The following is an 18,414-nucleotide window of genomic DNA, read 5'->3' as shown; positions in this document are numbered from 1 at the left end:
AGCCACCCCGCCAATCTCTGCCCAACGATCTTATTATATGTAACAGCTGGATAAGGGAGCTGCATTGACAGCAAGAATTAGATTTGTTCCCACTAAGGTTTTGCTGAACAGTTTTCAGGGTCTTGAAGATAATACAGGGGCTCAGGCATATGTGTAGGTCAGGCCAATGGACACACAGCATGGTACTGAGTGCTGGAGGCAGTTGCTATGGAGACCAAAGAGAACAAGTGTGCACCTCTTGGATGTCCTTCAGGCACTTGGTCCAAAAAATGTGTTGGTCCAAAAAGCTGTAATGGCTGAATTCCATGTTTGAGGGTTTTCAGCTGCATATAATGAGGGATTGGGACCAGATCTTGATTATATTAGAAAAAAAAGGCATAGGGTGAATTGCAGTCTCTTCAGTTTGAATCCCACCCTTTCCCCAAGCCATTCAATCCTGGAGATGTAGATTTCTTCATTAAGTCAAGAAATAGATAATTATTGGAAGTATAAATTAAGACTTTTTTTTTTTTTTTTTTACCAGAAACCATGATTTAAAGCAAACCGTTGAGGTTACATCTTCTGTAATGCACTATTTTATTGCCTGCTTTATTCTGGTCATTTATATAGGGAGGGCCACATGCAGTGCAGATTTACATTGTACAAGCAGGCAGGCTAATCACCGCAGCTGGCAAGAGGGTTGCTCTCATCCACATTATCTCATGCTCAAGTTTGTTCAACCATTGTTGACAGGATTTCCTCTGGTCTCCCCATTTCCCCGTACGACCAGGACTTCTTTATTCAATCCTCTTTTAAATATGATACATTTTGTTTGCTTAACCCAGCTGTAACACTACTACTGTATACTTCCCCTTCCTTTTTCTGAGTTATGCCACATTTAGCACTTGATGTCATTTCTTTCGAAAGGTGTAAGTTGCTGCTGAACTTAAAGCATCCTGTTTGTTTCTTCTGAGAGGAAACACATGTAGCGTTCCCAGAAACCGAGAGATATCTGCAAACATTTTGAATGAGACTTACTGAGGCTTATCTTTATGCAAACTGAGGGTACAGGTGACACAGGACATTCCATTTGGCTTTACAGTATGCTGTGACACTCACTATCCAAACACAGTCTCTGCTGTCCCAGCACCCAAACAGAAGCGAGGCCCTTGCTTTGTTGTTGTTGCAAAGCCCAGCCTTTTGAAGCGGTCCAGTCATGGTCCCATGATGCTGGGAGAGCTCACTCAGCTCGACTCTCTGCAGGATGAGGCAGAGCTCGGCCAGAGATACACAACAAGGACACAGTCCTAGCAACCTCCTAACTTTATTAAGTTTATTAGACAAAGGGAAAGAATAGTTGTTTTGGGGAGAATTGGGTTAAAACACAAACTTGCTATTTTTGTTACCCGCAGATAATTTGTACAAATATTCAACAGTTGCAAGGGGATAACTAAGAAAATACTAAATATATAAAAGCAATATTGATAAATGAGACTGACAGAACCTTAGTGTCAAAATAAGCTGTACAAAAAATGGTTCAACATATTACAAAGTGGTGGTACCAGGGATGAAGGGCCCTTTTTGACTGCAGAATGTGGTGGGCCTTGTATAGCCTTTGGTTATTAGCAAGTTGCTTTTTGTTATTTGACAGAGTTTAGCTCCAGCCAACCAGGAGATGAGCTTCATCATGCTGAGACAACACACACAAATATAGAAAGAGTTCCTGTGGTCGTCATAGTGTACAGCCTCACTACGCCACATACTTTACATCACTCATATTCATCACATGTTTAGACTGTGAATGTTGAATGTTTGTCTCACTACTCTGCACTTATTTGGACATCTTGCAGTCTCTTTTAGCTCAAATTCCAGTAACGGCTCTGGAAAAAGGCACGCTGCCTAAAAGGAATGCTAAGGAGTCGCCAATAGGCAGCCTAAATTACCACAAGGATTCCCAAACACGGTGTCAGCGTATGTGTGTGATCTCATTTAGTTAACATCATGGGAAAGTTCCCTTTTTTTTATAATCAGTGACTCAGGAGTCTGATGTTTAATTAGGGATTTACTCATATATTGTATTCCCCAGTGTTCCTTTGTGTTCTTTGCTTTTCTTTTCACTGCCATACACCAGTAATAGCCACATGATAACCCTTGAAAGTTATCTGCAATTTACAACCTAAATCACGGTTGAATGAGAAACATGACCCACTTAGTCATTAGCCCATTTTCATGTTCATACGAGCTCTTAAACACGATGGGTTCAACTAGGAAGAGCAAGTTTATTTTACTTGTATAAACTGACGGTGATTGAGAGTTTTGTGCATTCCATTGTGCTGGAGTGTTGACCAAGTTAGCCTCTCCTTGGCTCAGTCTAACTTATATGGGACTGTGTATGTACAGCTGTTTAAGAGAGGCTTCAGCAGTCATGGCAAATGTTACTCATTGACCCAACTATTCATTAAAGCAGTGGATCATCATTTCAGTTTAAATCATTGTTGTTTCTCCTGTGAGGCTGGGGCAGACATTGTGCTGAGAAGGAAACATGCTAGACAGCTCTTGATCATTCTATACAATCATTTGGTCTTCAGAAGCTTGTCATTGTTTCTCCTGTTCTTTTTCTTTCTTTCTTGTTTTGGGGGGGGGGACCTTTTTCAGATTATTTGAGTGATATTTCATTTTTTAAATGTCAGTATAGCCCATTTCCAGTCAAAGGTTAAGAGCACGATATACTAATCACACCAGGGAAGGCAGGAAATGCGTCTGTGTTATGAGGTGTAAAAAAAAAGTTGAAATAAATAGGGGTTTTTATGGTTTCTAGCATTGCAAACATGTTTACTTGCATTCTGTCTTGTAGGATAAACTGTCATGTCACTATGGCAACAGTAAAACAGGAAGTAAGCTATATTTGTGCTGTAGGAGTGTGAATAACTCAGATACCTAGTTACATTTGTTTATTTATTTATTTTTTGCATAGATAAGCAGCAAAAACTTAATAACTTAATAATTTAATTTATATATATATTTTCAAGCATGGGCTCAGTTCTCAGCTTTTCTCCATCAGATGTAGCAGTAGCATTGCTCAAAAATAAGTCCAATTGATGTTTCTCTTACATGCTAATCATATACAAATCACGAGATTATACCTATACAAATCATTTAATACAAATCATGAGATGTCGTTTAGAGATTATAATTAAGACTTTGAAGCAGGTATTTGTGTGTCCTTGGTGTATTCTGTGCTTTTGCATATGTTGGACACTTGACTCTAGGGATGGCAACATCCAGTTGGTTGATCACTCAGCTTAATTGCCAATTACAAAGATATTTCAAAACCTATTACATGAATGGCCATGAACTATGGGTTCAAAGCACAGGGTGATCGTGATGTTTACTGTATGTTTTCTTTTGCACCTCAGTCTCCTTTTTCACTTAACTTGAACTATGGGACAATTCCAAATGGGGATCGCCCTACTCAGGCACGATGCTCACATATTTGGTATGTCAGCCAACTCCTAAGAACTTCTTTAGTAATCTCTTAACTTTTGAGTTAATGCTGTCTCCAAGTCAGTATTTCAGATATACTTTATATGGTTCTCGAATGCAAGAATAACTCACAGGTGCCTACAGTGGACTGTGTGTTTTGTACAATGACGGTACGAATAATGAGCTGGTTAAGATGTAGAGTTTTATTTCAGGCATGTTGGAATGATTGGTGAGCATTTTACTCAGTACACCGTGTTGCTGTGCCAACTGTTGCCTCACTTGCACCCTTACTAGAGCTGTTGACACTTAACCTTGGTACAATGGTAACCTTACACTTCCTGTCTTGGACCGCTAAAGCATGTAAGGAGTTTCACATTGAAAAGCATATGTAAAAGAGTCTGCAAGTCAACTGTGAGACAAATTGTGATTTAAATGAGTGGGAAAATGCTGAGATGTAAGATATAAAAGCTAAAGTAATAAAGTAATGCACTAATAACGGTTTTCAACTGAAAGGCCAGGTCACTTATTATTTGAATTCTGTTCCCATGACTACAGAGTTACTGGCCATGCTGAGCCATTAGACATACTTTATGGTTGATATGGAACTCCCGGGAACACAGACAGTCACTTGTGCTTTCTCACCGCACTGTTTACTTGAGATATTGCGCAATCACATGCAAAATCACAAGATGTGTCACTGGGGAGATTCCGGTAACCTGAGGTGGCTTTATCCATCATCCTGATGAAGTGAAATGTTAAACCTAAAGATAGATTTGAGACAGGTTCCTCATGATGGTAGTGAAACCTCTAGTTGTTGAGATAGCACCACACATTGTTCTGCGTTAACAGGCACCATTGCATGAAAAGTGAAAAGTTTCAAGGTGCTTTCTGTACGCAGATTTTTAATAAAGTTGTGTCTTAAACACATTTCCGTTGATGGATCTGTATCTTTGCAGTGTTCAAGGCAGATGTCAGACACACACAGAGAGAGATAAAGGTGCAGTAAGAAGTTGAAGCTGATGATGAGGTGTGTCTGTGAAATGGATTTGACTTCTTATAATTGGTCACGCAGGCAAAAAAAAAATAGACATAGAGACAGAAAAAGTGCAAAGGAGCACAAGACAAAAAAGAAAGCAAAAAAATCTGATGACAATAGAGTGAGGATTAAAGAGAAAACAGATGGGCTCTTTTACAACTGTCAAGAACACGAAAAGGGGAAGTTGGGGGTGCTAGGAGACAAGGCAGCGGAGCAGTAGGGAAGCAGGGAGAGGATAAGCAGCCAGACAGAAGAAGAGATGACGTTCATCTTATTCATTGCAAACTGTAGAAACGGGAAGCAAGTGAGAGGAAGAGAGGGGGAGTCTGTGTGAGGTGGGGCAGCAGGGGGGTGGGGCAAGTGTGGGAGAGGCACAAGGGTGTGTGCTCAAATGAATCACTCTTCTACGTGGTGTGCCACTGGTCTCTCAGGCAGAGAATCGAAAAGTTGGGGTAAAATCTGAGTCAGCTCCACCAGCTACCGGACACTCACAGCAACTCTCCTCCACAGCACCAGGTTTCTTCTCTGTCTCTCTTTTCTGTTCTCTTACTCATTTGCTCTCTTTTACTCTGACACACACCCACACGCACAAACACGCACACACACCAACCGTCACTCCTGGCTGAAAGAAGACGGGACCACAGGAGAACTGTTAAACACCTTTACTGCTACTCACCCAGCTCATCAGCAATCGCAATGCCCAGGATGTGGATGCTTATCTTGGGGGTCATGTTGGGATTAATGGCCTCCTCCAGGTCAGAAATTCAAGGTGAGGAGATTGTGCCTTTTCCCAGTGGATTTCCCTTTGTATGGGGATTTTTTTTTTCTTATTTTGCCTAAATTGTACCGGTCTCTCAGGCAGCAGGAGTTTCTGAAAAGATTTTAACCAGACACTGTTATTACTCTGTGGAAAAAGACAACACTTAAAAGAAAGAGACTCTGTTCTGCTGCTTGTAGAATGCATGTGTAGATGCCGGCGAGACATTGTGAGCAACACCAGCACAGACAGTCTGGCAGTCTGAGACTCCTGATAGACACAAAGGAGATAGGCGCTCTTGCTCACTCTCTGTTCGCACGGTGGCAAGTGAACCTTATCGGGGTTTTGGATGACCAGTTTAGCTTTCAGAAGCTTTAAAGTAGAAGCAGAAGGAGATTTTTTTTTTTCTTTGCTGCCACGCTTAATGCTACATCCTCTAACACAAAGGATGTAATCATCCTGGCAATGTCTCTCTGTCTGTCTTTTTTTTCTTTGTCTCTGTCACACATGCTATTTCTGTGTAAGGTTTTGATTGGATTTGTTGCTTGGAGCGGTATATCTCAGGAGGTGAAGCTGGTACAGAATCAAACAGGTCTGGGGCTTGTCTGGCTTATTCTCTCAGGAGCTGGTGGTGAGGTTGTTCATAGAGACTGCCTTTGGCACTGCACCAGAGAACAATCAACACCAAGCCATGAATTTGACCCGGATTTGAAGGCAAATATGAGTCTACCTACCTGAACCGCTCATGTATGTGAAGTCAAGTGCATGTAGGAAGGAGGAGGGGGGGTAGATCCACTTTCCCCCATAGTGCTTCAACATGTGTTTGCCCCTCAAGACTCATTGTGGATTGTGTAGCTGTGAGCTGCGTGCATGTGTGTCTGCATCTGTATCTCAGCGTCTGAGTGTCAGAGTAATTGGTGTCTGGAAACTTAAGTGTCCTGCAGTGGTTACTACTCATCCTGATCCAGACAACATCTTTTTTGCCACAAGCACAGAAATGAGAGCAGGTCTTGTGGACCAGTGACCACCCCAGACATCCATAAGATATCTAGATAGTTTTAAAGATAGTTATTGCGTGGCTTCAGGAAATGGTTCTGTGAAGATTTATAAGTAATATATCATATAAATAGTCCATAGTAATGCCTGCAAATGCCCTAAAGGTTGTCATATTAATTTTTTACCCAGCAGTTCATGTAATTTATTTGATCAGTTTAAATTAATATATAACTGCATGGCCTTTTGCCAGGGATGCAGTAAGACCCATATTTAGATTGAATCAAATCTATTGCTGCTTTTCAATAATTCATCCAGCGGTGAGAGTGTGTGAAATCTTTCATATGTGATCATTTGTAAATATCTATCAATAGGTAAAGATCGATAATTGATCCTAATGAAACAATAAGGCACTCAGTTAGAGAAACACTGTAGCCTTTGTTAAAGAGCAAGAGCAGTCTCCATAATGTACATGGTCTTGGCCTAAAGTGGATTGTGGCTGAGTATTTGTCTCTTTGGATTAGAAACCCCTGCTGCAGTACTTGTGTTAGGTTTTGAGGTGAAGGATGGTCAAAGCTCCAGTGCAGGCACTCACAAGAGGGCTTGTAATTTGTAGGCTCTGAGTACCACCAGACACGTGTCTCTTCCACCAATATAACCTCTGGTATGAATGAGTTTCCGTGTCCATGCATCATTACAGTTTGTTATAAGTTTTAGAGTTGCTCACCTTTTTTTTCTCCTGTTGTTTTGCATGTTTCAACCTTCCTATTAGTATGTGCCCTCTGCTCTTTGTCTTTCTTTTATGCATCAACGTCTTTGTTACAAGCATGCTTTCTTAGAAAAAGTTCTATGTACACAGGTAATCTGTGGTTCAGCTGAAACTTGTACCACACAGGAAATGGAAATATGAATAATACTTGAATCTGAGATTTTGAGAGATAAAGTAAGTTATGCCTTTGCAAAATTGGGAAATAAGGTTGATGTGATTCTTGTTTGCTGAGTGAAGCTAGGCTAACATTTCATTAAAACAAAAAGAATAACTGATAACAGTTATTTCTTGACTTTTAGAGGAAGCTAAATGAATTTCCCTGTTACATCATACAGTTTGTAAGCTAAGAAGTGACTTCCACTTACTTCCCATAATGTGAGACAAAGGTTGTTGTTTTTTTTCAGGAGTAACAGAAAGCTCTTGAAAAAAGCTCAAGTAAAACTCTTGAATGAAAAATAAAAATGTGAATATTCATGAAAATGTGTTTAAAATTTATCTTTCCTCTTGTAAATGTATCAGTTTGATGGTTTATACCTCTGTCAGCCAATCAAAAGGACTTCTGCAAGAGATAATGTGGTACTTCCACTTTTTTAACTTTACTATTCAACTTTATTTATTTGTTTTTTATTTAGATTTAAAGTTTAGAAAAAGGCTGTGAAAGGGTATGAAAGTACATCTGACAGAGTTGATAAATCTGATAAATATGGTATTTTTGTTGAGAAAAGTAAAATGAATTGGGTAGGTGGTGCAGGAAGCCTGGAGGTGGGAAAGGAAATGACAGTTTAGAGTGAAAGTCAGATAATAACAGTCCTTGTGACCTTGATTTTGTGTTCTTGTGTGTTTGTGTGTGTGCATGCGCACAGGCATATTTTCATAAGAGCTTGTGTTTCACCTGTCCCACTGGCCCATTGGACCTTTGTTGTGACGAATGGAGGGAAAGACGCATCTGCTGACAGAGCAACTTCACTTTAGTGTGAGAATGTAGGATACTGGAGCATTGTGGGAGCTATAACCTGAAGGACCCTCTCTCACAAATAGCTGATGAATAAAATGGATGTTAATGTGGTCGTGGGACACGTGCAGTTTTTCTGTTCAAGCATTGAATTCCCACGTTTAAATTAATATTTTTAGAAATGTTGTGAGTCATACTTTATGTGCAAGGTTTCATTACTTATCTCACTTAGGATCACAGGAGGCTGGAGCCTATCTCAGCTGTCACAGAGTGAGAGGAAAGGTAAACTCAGGACACACCGCCAGTGTGTCACGGGCCTCTCAGTGAAAAAGAAAACTACGGCCAGTATAGAATCACAAATCAACCTGTCGTGCATAAATTTGGACATGTAAACTCCACACAGAAAGCCCCCAGCTAACCACAGTGTTCTTGTTGTGAAGTGCCAGCGCTAACCACTGCACGACTTTGCTGCTTCCCTTTTCAGTAAAGTGCACCTCAGAAAATGTGGATAAGAGAATAAAATTAAACACAACCCGTGTGCGTGTGTTCCTGTTTTCCATGGCGTGCCACGTGAAACCAAGAAGAAATTATCAGTGACTGCTCCTGCGCACGTGTGTCTGTGATGCGCTTGTCTGTTTGCGCACCTGTGCGCAGGGGGCAAATTGTACTTTATTGCTGCCCTAGAAAAGACAAGCAGAGAGTAATGAAAGAAAACAAGACAGAATGAGAGCGAGCAGGAAAAAAAGTGAGGGTTGAGAGTCAGGCTTGTCAATTACTTCTACAGCAGCTGGAGGTTTTGGCAAGAAGCTGTGCTAAAGCTCTCTTTCTCTTAGGCTTTGTATCTACAGACTTCACAGTCTCCTTGGTTTCAACTCCATTAGGTGACAATAGAGCCTTTGGGAGAGTCAGTGCCTTGGCACAACAGGTTTCTGGGCTGTATAAAAACACCCATGACTGTTCTCTCTGCATACTAATGCTTCTAAGATTCATGTCAGCCTCTTTTTCATCGCACAGAGCCATGCCCGCTTTGATCTCTCTGGGCAGGGCAGTTGTGTGTTTTTGCGAGAAACACAGTCCCATGTGGCAGCAAACGTTGAAGTTCTTTCAGGTGTGTGTGCATATGTGTGAAAGTGAGAGATAAAAAAGTGGTGGTGGCGAGGGAGTTAGCGAGGGCAAAGATCAGAAATTGCTCTGCAATAAAAGTTGCACTGCCTTTTGTTTTTTGCCTAACTGCTTATAACAGCAGAGATCTCAACTTCCGTTTGTTGCTAGTGCTCTGTTTACTCATAACAGCCAGTGGAAAGTGGGTGGACCTATTTTTTAATCATATCTGGCGTTTTATAAGACTCCTGTCTTTATTTCAAGGAGATGAGCATGCTATCAAATTAAAAATAACATTTTTATATGCATCTCAATGTTTGGAGTGGAGAAAAGGAAGATTACACTAGAGCAAAATTAATATTTGTCTTTTTGGTAACTCTTTACAGTACGGTTACATGAAAAATTGAATGATTAACATGTTCTCTTATCAAGCATGGCTTAGAATCAAGTTGTTTTAATGAAAATGATTAATGAGTTATATAACTTTATAGTTTAATGCTGGTTAATGTTTGCAGATATACTCCCTAATCATTGAACGTATTGACATTAGGCTACTTATGGGCAGTTTACTCCAAATGATTTGCAGATGCAGACATCCCATTTTGCTTCACTGATAAAACATAAAATAGAATAGGAATCTGATTTATGATTATTGCTGCTACATTAAGCACTGCATCAAGTATTATGTCTGAGATACTGTTAATCTGTGCACTCACGTCACTATGAAAGATAAAGCTTGATTGATTATTGATTGATTATTAATGTATTTCAATTAATAATCATCAAGCTATGGTTGATGAGGTTTCACATGATGCCTTTCGATATATTTTGAAGAATTTATGTACCTTAGATATTTCCTGGTAGTATGTCTTTTTCTGTTTATATACTGCAATATAAGTCTCAGAAATCCTTACAATTATTCTTTACTGCCTCTAAATAAACAACTTCACTAAGTTTTTCATAGTACAGCAGAGGTGTTCAACTCTAGGCCTCAAGGGACGGTGTCCAGCAGGTTTTAGATGTGTCCTTGATCCAACACAGTAATTTAAATGGCTAAATTGCTCTTCAACATGTCTTTAGGGTCTCCAGAGGCCTGGTAATGAACTAATCTTTGATTCAGATGTGCTGACCCAGGGTGAGATCTAAATCCTGCAGGACACCAGGCTTTGAGGCCTGGAGTTGGAAACCTCTGTACTACAGCTAAAATGTGATCTGGTTTATTTCATGTTGTATTGATTGCAGGAGAATTGTATTGCTGTATAAAGACATTTTTAAAGTTGCATTTTTTGTTGCCAAAGACTGTTTTAGAGTCTATCCAGAGTATTTTACTGATTTTCACTATAGAGAAGATTTTCTGGTTTGTCTGTTTTTACCTTTTTACTTTTTTACTCCAACTAACAAGGAAGGTGTGGTCTCATTTTTAGTTTTGTGGAACAGTTTCAACAAGTTTCTGATCAGCTAACTTTGGTTATTGCATATTTCTCCTCCAAGAGACCCATTTGCTCTGAAGGAAGGAACAAGGAGCAACAGTATGATCAGTTTTACGCTTTCACACTTGACTGCAGGAAGTTAAGATAGTAAATCATGTGCGTCATTTTCCTGTGTGATGTGTGATTAAGGCATTATGAAACCTACCATGGCAACAAATTTAAACAAGCATCAAACAGAAGAAAAACAGAAAAAAAAAATTCCGTACATGAACAACATGGATTTAAATAGATACTGCATTCGTAATTTGTGAATCTTGCTGCACAAATCTCCTATCTTTTTTTTGTTGTTGTTCTTTAGTCTGAATCAGCTGTTCAGGCTTTTGTTTCTCATGGTGTTGATGATTATTTTGATGTTGAGATTGTAATTTCTCATAAACAAAATTTCAGGCTAACTTTCAAAAACTTACACAGGAATTTTTGTATGCAAGTATCTCCCTCATTATCAGTCTTGCTTATGGCAGGAAAATCTCCAGGTGCTTAAATTCTAAAATTGATTTCTTGCCAATACCAACGGTTACATTGTGCGTGCGTGCGTGCGTGCGTGCGTGCGTGCGTGCGTGTGTGTGTGTGTGTGTGTACACCGTGCACCTGTGGCTCTATGACAGGAGTAGCTATGTGTACACAAACGTCTGGTAGCTCATTGCTCATTTGCTAACCCTAGTTTGCATGTCAGACTAACTTACACAAATTACCTCACATGACACAGAACACATAGTGTGTGGCACTCTGTGACACTTACTTTTTTGTGGATTCATTGTAAGGACATAAAGCATGTTTATGCCAAAAAAGTGTTCTTTTAACGAAGTGGTTACTTAATGATGTTTTTGTTTTGTGTACTTTCCAGGCGTAGGAAGCATACATTGTGATGTGTGAACTCTTAAGCTAAAATCTATAGTTGTGGTTGTTTGTACTACCTTAGTCATGATAAGTATGTATACAAAAATATTATCATTATTATCAGTAGTGTAAGTATTGTTAGTCTTAGTAGTTTATTATTATTATCACTACATGTTGAATTGCAATTCTGTTTGATTTGCTGTAATTTTCTCCAAATCCCTTCACCCAAATAACAAGTCTTCTCTATGTGTTACTGCAAGTGGCCTGTGTAGTGAATAGAGATCAAACCAGTAAAACCGATTCAATTTTTTTTTCTGTTTCTCCCTGTAGTGACTGCCCGAACCTGCAGCATTGCTGGAGTTTTCCGGGCTGAAGGAAATGAACGTCACTCTTTGGACTTTGACATGGCTGAAAAAGTGTGTGAGCAACAGATGAGCACCATTGCAACCCTAGAACAAGTCCAGGAGGCCTATAATGCATCTATGCAAACCTGCAGGTGCATCAACAAGCATTTTTCTAAAAATGTGTATTTGTATTCACGGTTACGAGCTAAATTGTTGTAACTGAAATTTATTTTCTTCCTTCTCGGATCCCCCCTTTTTGGGGATTTTTTTTTTCATTTTTGGTTTTGATTTTGCAATATAGACCCTAATTTAAATCATGTGATGCTTTTGGGTCCTCTTGTGTTTTTTTGTGTGTGTCCCTTTAGCTAAAATGTGCACAAATAAAAGTTACCACCATTGACCATCACTGACCCTTCAGTTGAGGAAACCACCTTCCCATCAACTCTATTAGTTGTGGGATGTGTTTTAGCATGATTTAATTTGATAGTTTGCATCCACCATTAACAAATGTACAATCATTTTAATATCAGAATATTACTAACAATATTATTGTATCTGTTTAGGAACGGCTGGATCAGCAATATGAGCATCGTCATCCTCAGACAGAAGCGCCACGAAAATTGTTCACGGAACATGATTGGTTTAATTATAAATGCAAAAGTACAGCCTGATGAGAAATATGATGTCTACTGCTTTGATGAAAATGGTAACTTTACCAAAATGAATTAAGCTGTTACCCAGCTGCAGTCAAACGATAGCATACAAATTGTCTTGTAAATTTTCAGTCTAGATTTAATTGAACTTGCCTTTTTGGTGATGTTTTCAGCTGGATCAAAGAAGAACTGCACCAAAGAATTTGATTTGAAAAAAACCAAAAATCTACCAGGTAAGCAAAGTAAACCCATCCCCTCTCTCCTTGCTTTAATACATCTGGCATCCATAGTTTAATAAGGAGAGGTTATTTGCAAAAAGTGAACGTGAACATTTTTTATGATACAGAATTTAATTAAGATATTTGGTGATTAGCCTCCGATGATCCATCACAGCAGAACAGAATCCCATTGGTGAAAGGAATTAGGAGAGGAACCCTCAGAGTGTAGAAGCTGGTGGTGATGAAGATGAAAATGAGGTGGTGAGGTGTGGTTCCGAGTGACCAGGGTGAGGAGGAGATTGGGAGGAGGCGGGTTGCATTAATCAAAGTCTGAAAGGCAGAATGACAGAAGAGCACTGAGATTTAAAGAACACCTATGGAATAAGGGTGGGATGTCACTCAAGTTCATATGTATGTAGACAAGTGAATACTTTTGACAATATAGTGTATAATGACCAAAGTCATATTAGTAATGCTATATAATGGTGAAGGCTAAATCATTATTGCCTTGTATGATAATCTGTATCTGGAATGTATGATGAACTCAAGAACTATTTAATTAGGTACAACTGTTCACCTGGCTGCCCATATCAGTAATCACATGGCAGCAACTCAGTGGATTTAGACAGGCAGAAATTGTCAAGATGAAGTTCAAATTGAATGAAGGTGGAATGGTTGCTGGCATCAGACAAGCTGGTTTTCTGGGATTTTCCCACACAACTATTTCTAGGGTTTACAGAGAATGATCTGAAAAAGATGAAATATCCAGTGAGCGGCAGTTTCCCTGGGCAGAAATGTCTAGATGATGTCAGAGGGCAGATGAGAACAACTGCTTTGAGATGGTAGGAAAGCAACATAAAAACCAAGGAATGCACAGCACATCAAACCTGGAAACAGATGGGCTACAGAAGCAGAAGAACACCCCACGTTCCACCCCTGATATTTTCTTGGCACTCTGGGTCCTTTGGTACCAATTAAGTATTATTTAAACACCACAGGCTACCTGAGTGTTTTTGCTGCCCATGTCTATTCTTTTATGACCACAGTATACAGATCTTCTGATGTCTGTTTCCAGCAGGATAACGTAGCATGTCGTTAATCATCTTAATCTGGTTCCTAAGCATGGCAACGAGGTCACCAGTCACCGGATCTCAGTCCAATAGAGCACTTTTGGGATGTAGTGAAACAGAACAATAGAATAGAATGCCTTTAATTGTCACAATACATTTTGGCATATATCATTAGCATCCAATCATTCACCAATTTTTCCACTTATCCAGTTAAAGGCACTAAGGAGCTTGAGACCATCCCAGCTCCTATAGAATGAGAGGCAGGATACATGTGTGAATGTGGGATATCATTAACATGAAAGATCATTTTGTAGCATTGCATAATTATTTGAAAAACTGTAAGCAAAGAAAATTGAAATCCTCGAAACAAAACGAATATTCTTCTTGCTTCTTGCTAAGTCACTTTAAGTTACTTTTGATGTCCATTAATACTCAATATTATCAAAGTGATCCCAGAAGAAAAAATGTAAAAATTATGTTTTGTTATAACCATTAAACCATGCATGACTCTTTCTTTTCTGATTCCTCCCTGCATCCTGAAAACCCAACATCAACCACAGTTAAAACGAAGACAACTACACCTCAAGCTCTTGAAGATGAGACAGACCCAACTCTACCAACTTTTAATACTACAGAGGATTTCTTTAAAGGTCCTGATGCAGAGACTACTGAAGAGACTGAGACCATCAGTATGAGTACATTTCCAGTCCAGTCCACTTCCAGTCCTGCAGAAATTGACAGTGGATCAGGGGGGATGTCGAATGAGTTGGAACAGTTTACAACAGTTTCAACAACTAAGGAAATGCAAACTCCTCTTGGGGATGAGACAGAGAGTCATGGCGAATATTCTTCCACAACAAAATGTAAGAAAAACATACAGCACAAAACTCAGAACAAAGAGTTTTGTATATGAATGCAGTTCAGTTCAGGATTGAGATGTACTCTTCATGATTTTGATAATCTATACTGATAAAATATAATGACAGCATAATGCTTTGCCATAGTATACAAGGCCTATTTCTCCTAGAGACTGTATTGAACTCAGGTCATGTGTTATTTGCCCTACATTCTTCTATTTTTGTATATTCCAAAGATAGAATAATGAAAAATGATAATGTTTAATTTCAATAATGTCAAATTGTTTATAATTTTATAACTTAACATAGAAAAATACTGTCATAATGCACCATAATGACATCTCATGCAACAGGTCTGGGGATGGCTAAAGTAAGTTTTAGAACTTAGGATGCCCCCTTGTGTTAGTTTGAGTTGTACAATTTAATTTGCTGAAGGCACTGACACCTTAACTCAAATAAGTTTAATTAAAGGCCTAATAACAGTACTATAAGTGACACTTTGGGAGAGATAATGCAGAGGGGGAAACAGCTTTATTGATATTTTTGCAGTTTGTAGTATCTAGTAATGCACACCAGTCTGGTCCACTCACAGAGAAAAGGAAATTAAATGGGAATGGTAATATTTAAGATATATTTATTTTTGAGACATCTATATGCCAATAAATGGATTATTTTTAGGATGATCTAAACTGAATATCTCTTGTTTTGTTGAAATCAGTGCCCCCAAAAGATGGCAAAGGCCGCATGGTAGTTTCTACTGAAAAGCCGAAGTCACCGAGCAACAGTGACTCAAGTAAGCAAATTATTTCACATATACCATATAAAAAGTCATTGCAGCTATGTAATACTATGCAATCCTATTTACACTCTGGACTGACAGTGATTTTTACCCCTTTTAATCCTAACTTTTATGTCTCCTTCTAGATTGGATTGTTATTATTCTAGTGATTGTGACAGTCATCATTATTATTCTTCTATGTGCAGCTGTCGCCAAGAGAAAAAGGTATGACTTGGATTACCATCATAATAGGACTGACAATTAACACCTAGTAAAACACCCCTCTATATACTACACAGTGAGGCATTGCAAAAACTGAAATTAATTATATATGTATCTAAATGTGCTTTTGCAGCTTGTGCGGCAAGACGCAAACCCTGATGATCACAAAAGACACAGGTGAAGGCAATGGAGCAGCGGCATCTGGCTCCCAGAACCAGGAAATGGTGACCCTCATGAGCAAGGAGAAGGTCCAAGAGAACGGCAACACAGAGGAGTTCACTGTCATCACTCTGGGAGAGTCGACAGATAAAGAGCAGCTGGCATGAGGGATGAGCGCATGCAGATGATAGTCAGTTAGAGGAGGAGTGTCAAAGTGAGGAGATGATCGAGACAGTACATGGGTGGGGGCAGGGGCTCCAGTTTCTAGGGGATAAATTGCTTTTGGTGGCAAGCACTGAAGGGTGTTACAGAGACTGTCTAGCTGAGGCTTGGCTTCAGTACTCCAGTGGGTCTGAAGCAGCTGCTTCTAGGTAGGACCATGTCTTTTACGGGCAACATTTTGTCTGGTAGCACAGACTGAATGTTGCTCAGGGGTTGTAAATTTATTTTTTGTTAGTTTTCGCGTTTGTACATTTGTATGCTTTATTGATGATAAAGCCATAGGCGCAAGTGTTTATAGGGGGCATGAGGAGTGACAGCAAATTTAGATAATGTTCACCTCTTTTAGATAAGGTGGATCCCAAAATTTGCAATTCAGCCTAAATGGAAAAGATGAAATCAGCAATAAGAACTGATTTACCTTCTTTAACTTACATCAATAATGTTAAGCCACCAGCCCCCCAAGTATTTAATTTATTTTCTTCGCTATTGTTAATGGCTTGTGTATATTTCAAACATTTCCTGAGAACTGAAAAGTTATTTTCCATGTTCAAGAAAACTGGGGATGTCACTACCTTAATTTATGCAGCTTTTTCTTGATCTCTGTATATAAAGTATGTATATTGAAAATGACTTAGCAATAGCTCCATGTGTCTTTTTGTTTATTTTGTTTTTTATAGTAAGGGTTTAGTACCTGTTTTAAGGAGGTTTCCAAGGGTCATTTAATTAGAAGCTGTATCTCAGAGAAACACTGAGGATGCAATTATGAAACAATTGTGATTTTGCAATAGTCAAAGTTAATTTAAGGCATCCAAAATTTATGCATCACTGAAGTCAGTTAAAATAATGTACATTTATACTGAGTTGCAAATATGAGGATACCTTGATGTTATCCTGACGATAAGAAGAATCATAGTAAAGATGTAACCATACTATATACACAGTGTGTACATTCACTGGGGCTAAAGGACAGCACAAAAGAAACAATTTGACTCTATCTATAGCACATTAACCATTTCCAATGCCAAATTTGCCACACAAGTGACAGGTGCTTGTCTTTGGATACTGAACCAAATTGCACATAATAACATATGCTTGTACTGTATGTGAAAGGTTGTTTCAAGAGAAAAAGACTGCAACAATACTGTCTATGTGTTCCCAAGAGAGGGGTTTGTAATGATGACACTTATGTGCTTTGCTCAAGCCTGATGTGCCAGTTGCTCAAACATGTAAACCAAATGCTGCATTCTTTTCTACTGACCTTCTCAAAGCTAAAATATACATTGTTTCCTATCGAGATCAATTCCTGTCCGCCAACCTTTTTTTGAATTGTAAACAGATTTAGGTTTGTGAATTCCTCCTTTTTTCTCTAAAATGATTTGCTTTGAAGAGAAGTAGCAAATGTATTAGAGTAGCCAGCTTTATGACAGAATAACGCATGTCATTGAAATAATTTCTAAAGTCTTGAATTAAATAATAAATGTGTACATAAACAGATTTGCTGGAATGGGGTGTTCCCTCTGTAATTACTGTTGCTTTTTGTGTAGTGACAAGGGGAGCAATCGATCGGTGTAGCCAGAAAGGAAATGCAAGTGGTTACACTGCGCTGCATAACAGGAAGAGAAGTTTCCATGGTACCAGCACTGTGACGAGAGAACATGTTTACACAGAAGTCAGAAAGAGAAAAAGACGGCCATTTTGAAAGGCAGAGAAGGCTTCTTTCCTGGATTAAAATGCAAGCAGTGTAGTCACAATGACAACAGAGAAGTATTACTGGTTTTTTTTCATGCATTTATTGCACAGTACACTGTCTAATTCACTGACACTGATGGATAATGGAGAAGCCCTTGAATCAGAATTAGTTTTAATAGTTAGCAAGGGGTGGTTCATCTATTTACAGTGTTGATTTCATTTTTTTTTTTTTTTGCATATTTGTTACACTTGCATGTTTTAGATCATAAAGCAAATGTTAATAACAGACAAAAATAGCCTGAGTAAATATTAAATGTCGTTTTTAAACAATGATTTCTTTTTTAAGGTTGTAAAAAAATATACTATTCAAACCTACCTGTACATGTAATATCTTTTTATTAGTCTATGTTCAAATACTAGACAGAACAGCTTGATTACTTTTTTCATATTTTATTTACCCAGCCCGCAAATAATTTTTTAATGTCTTTTCCCATTAGAAATACTGATACAGGCCAATGAAAATTTCAGGCTTTTATCTTTATAGTCCTTGAAAAGTAAAATTTCACAGCAACTTGTTTTATGATTTTATGCAAAGTGGAGAAGGTCGAGCAGAAAATGTTCTAAAAATTTGCTGATTGAGATGGAATAACCCATCTAGCAGTCTGGAATGTGTTACAAAGCAATTTCTAAGGCTCTGGGACTCCAGGGAACCCTGGTTAGAGGCATTCTCCACAAATGGAGAAAACTTTAGTGAACCTTCCCAGGAGTGGCCAGCCTACCAGAATTCCTCCAAGACAGACAACTC

The 18,414-nt window shown here is 38.8% G+C and overlaps 1 protein-coding gene across 1 annotated transcript; it reads left to right on the top strand.

Annotated features, from left to right (window-relative positions):
- The first annotated feature begins 4,881 nt into the window (after positions 1–4,881).
- cd44b (CD44 molecule (IN blood group) b) lies at positions 4,882–17,414 on the top strand. Its single transcript, XM_084933008.1, has 8 exons — positions 4,882–5,267; positions 11,728–11,893; positions 12,305–12,447; positions 12,568–12,627; positions 14,243–14,545; positions 15,258–15,332; positions 15,464–15,542; positions 15,673–17,414. Exons 1-8 carry the CDS (start codon positions 5,195–5,197, stop codon positions 15,863–15,865), a joined length of 1,092 nt encoding a protein of 363 aa, XP_084789134.1. The 5' UTR covers positions 4,882–5,194; the 3' UTR covers positions 15,866–17,414.
- The last annotated feature ends 1,000 nt before the right edge of the window (positions 17,415–18,414 follow it).

Source organism: Perissodus microlepis, chromosome 7 (genome assembly GCF_051167445.1).
Source record: "Perissodus microlepis isolate ML-2025 ecotype Zambia chromosome 7, ASM5116744v1, whole genome shotgun sequence".
Taxonomy (NCBI): domain Eukaryota; kingdom Metazoa; phylum Chordata; class Actinopteri; order Cichliformes; family Cichlidae; genus Perissodus; species Perissodus microlepis.
Note: the sequence above shows the minus strand (reverse complement) of the source record. Positions and strands in the feature narration are given on the sequence as shown.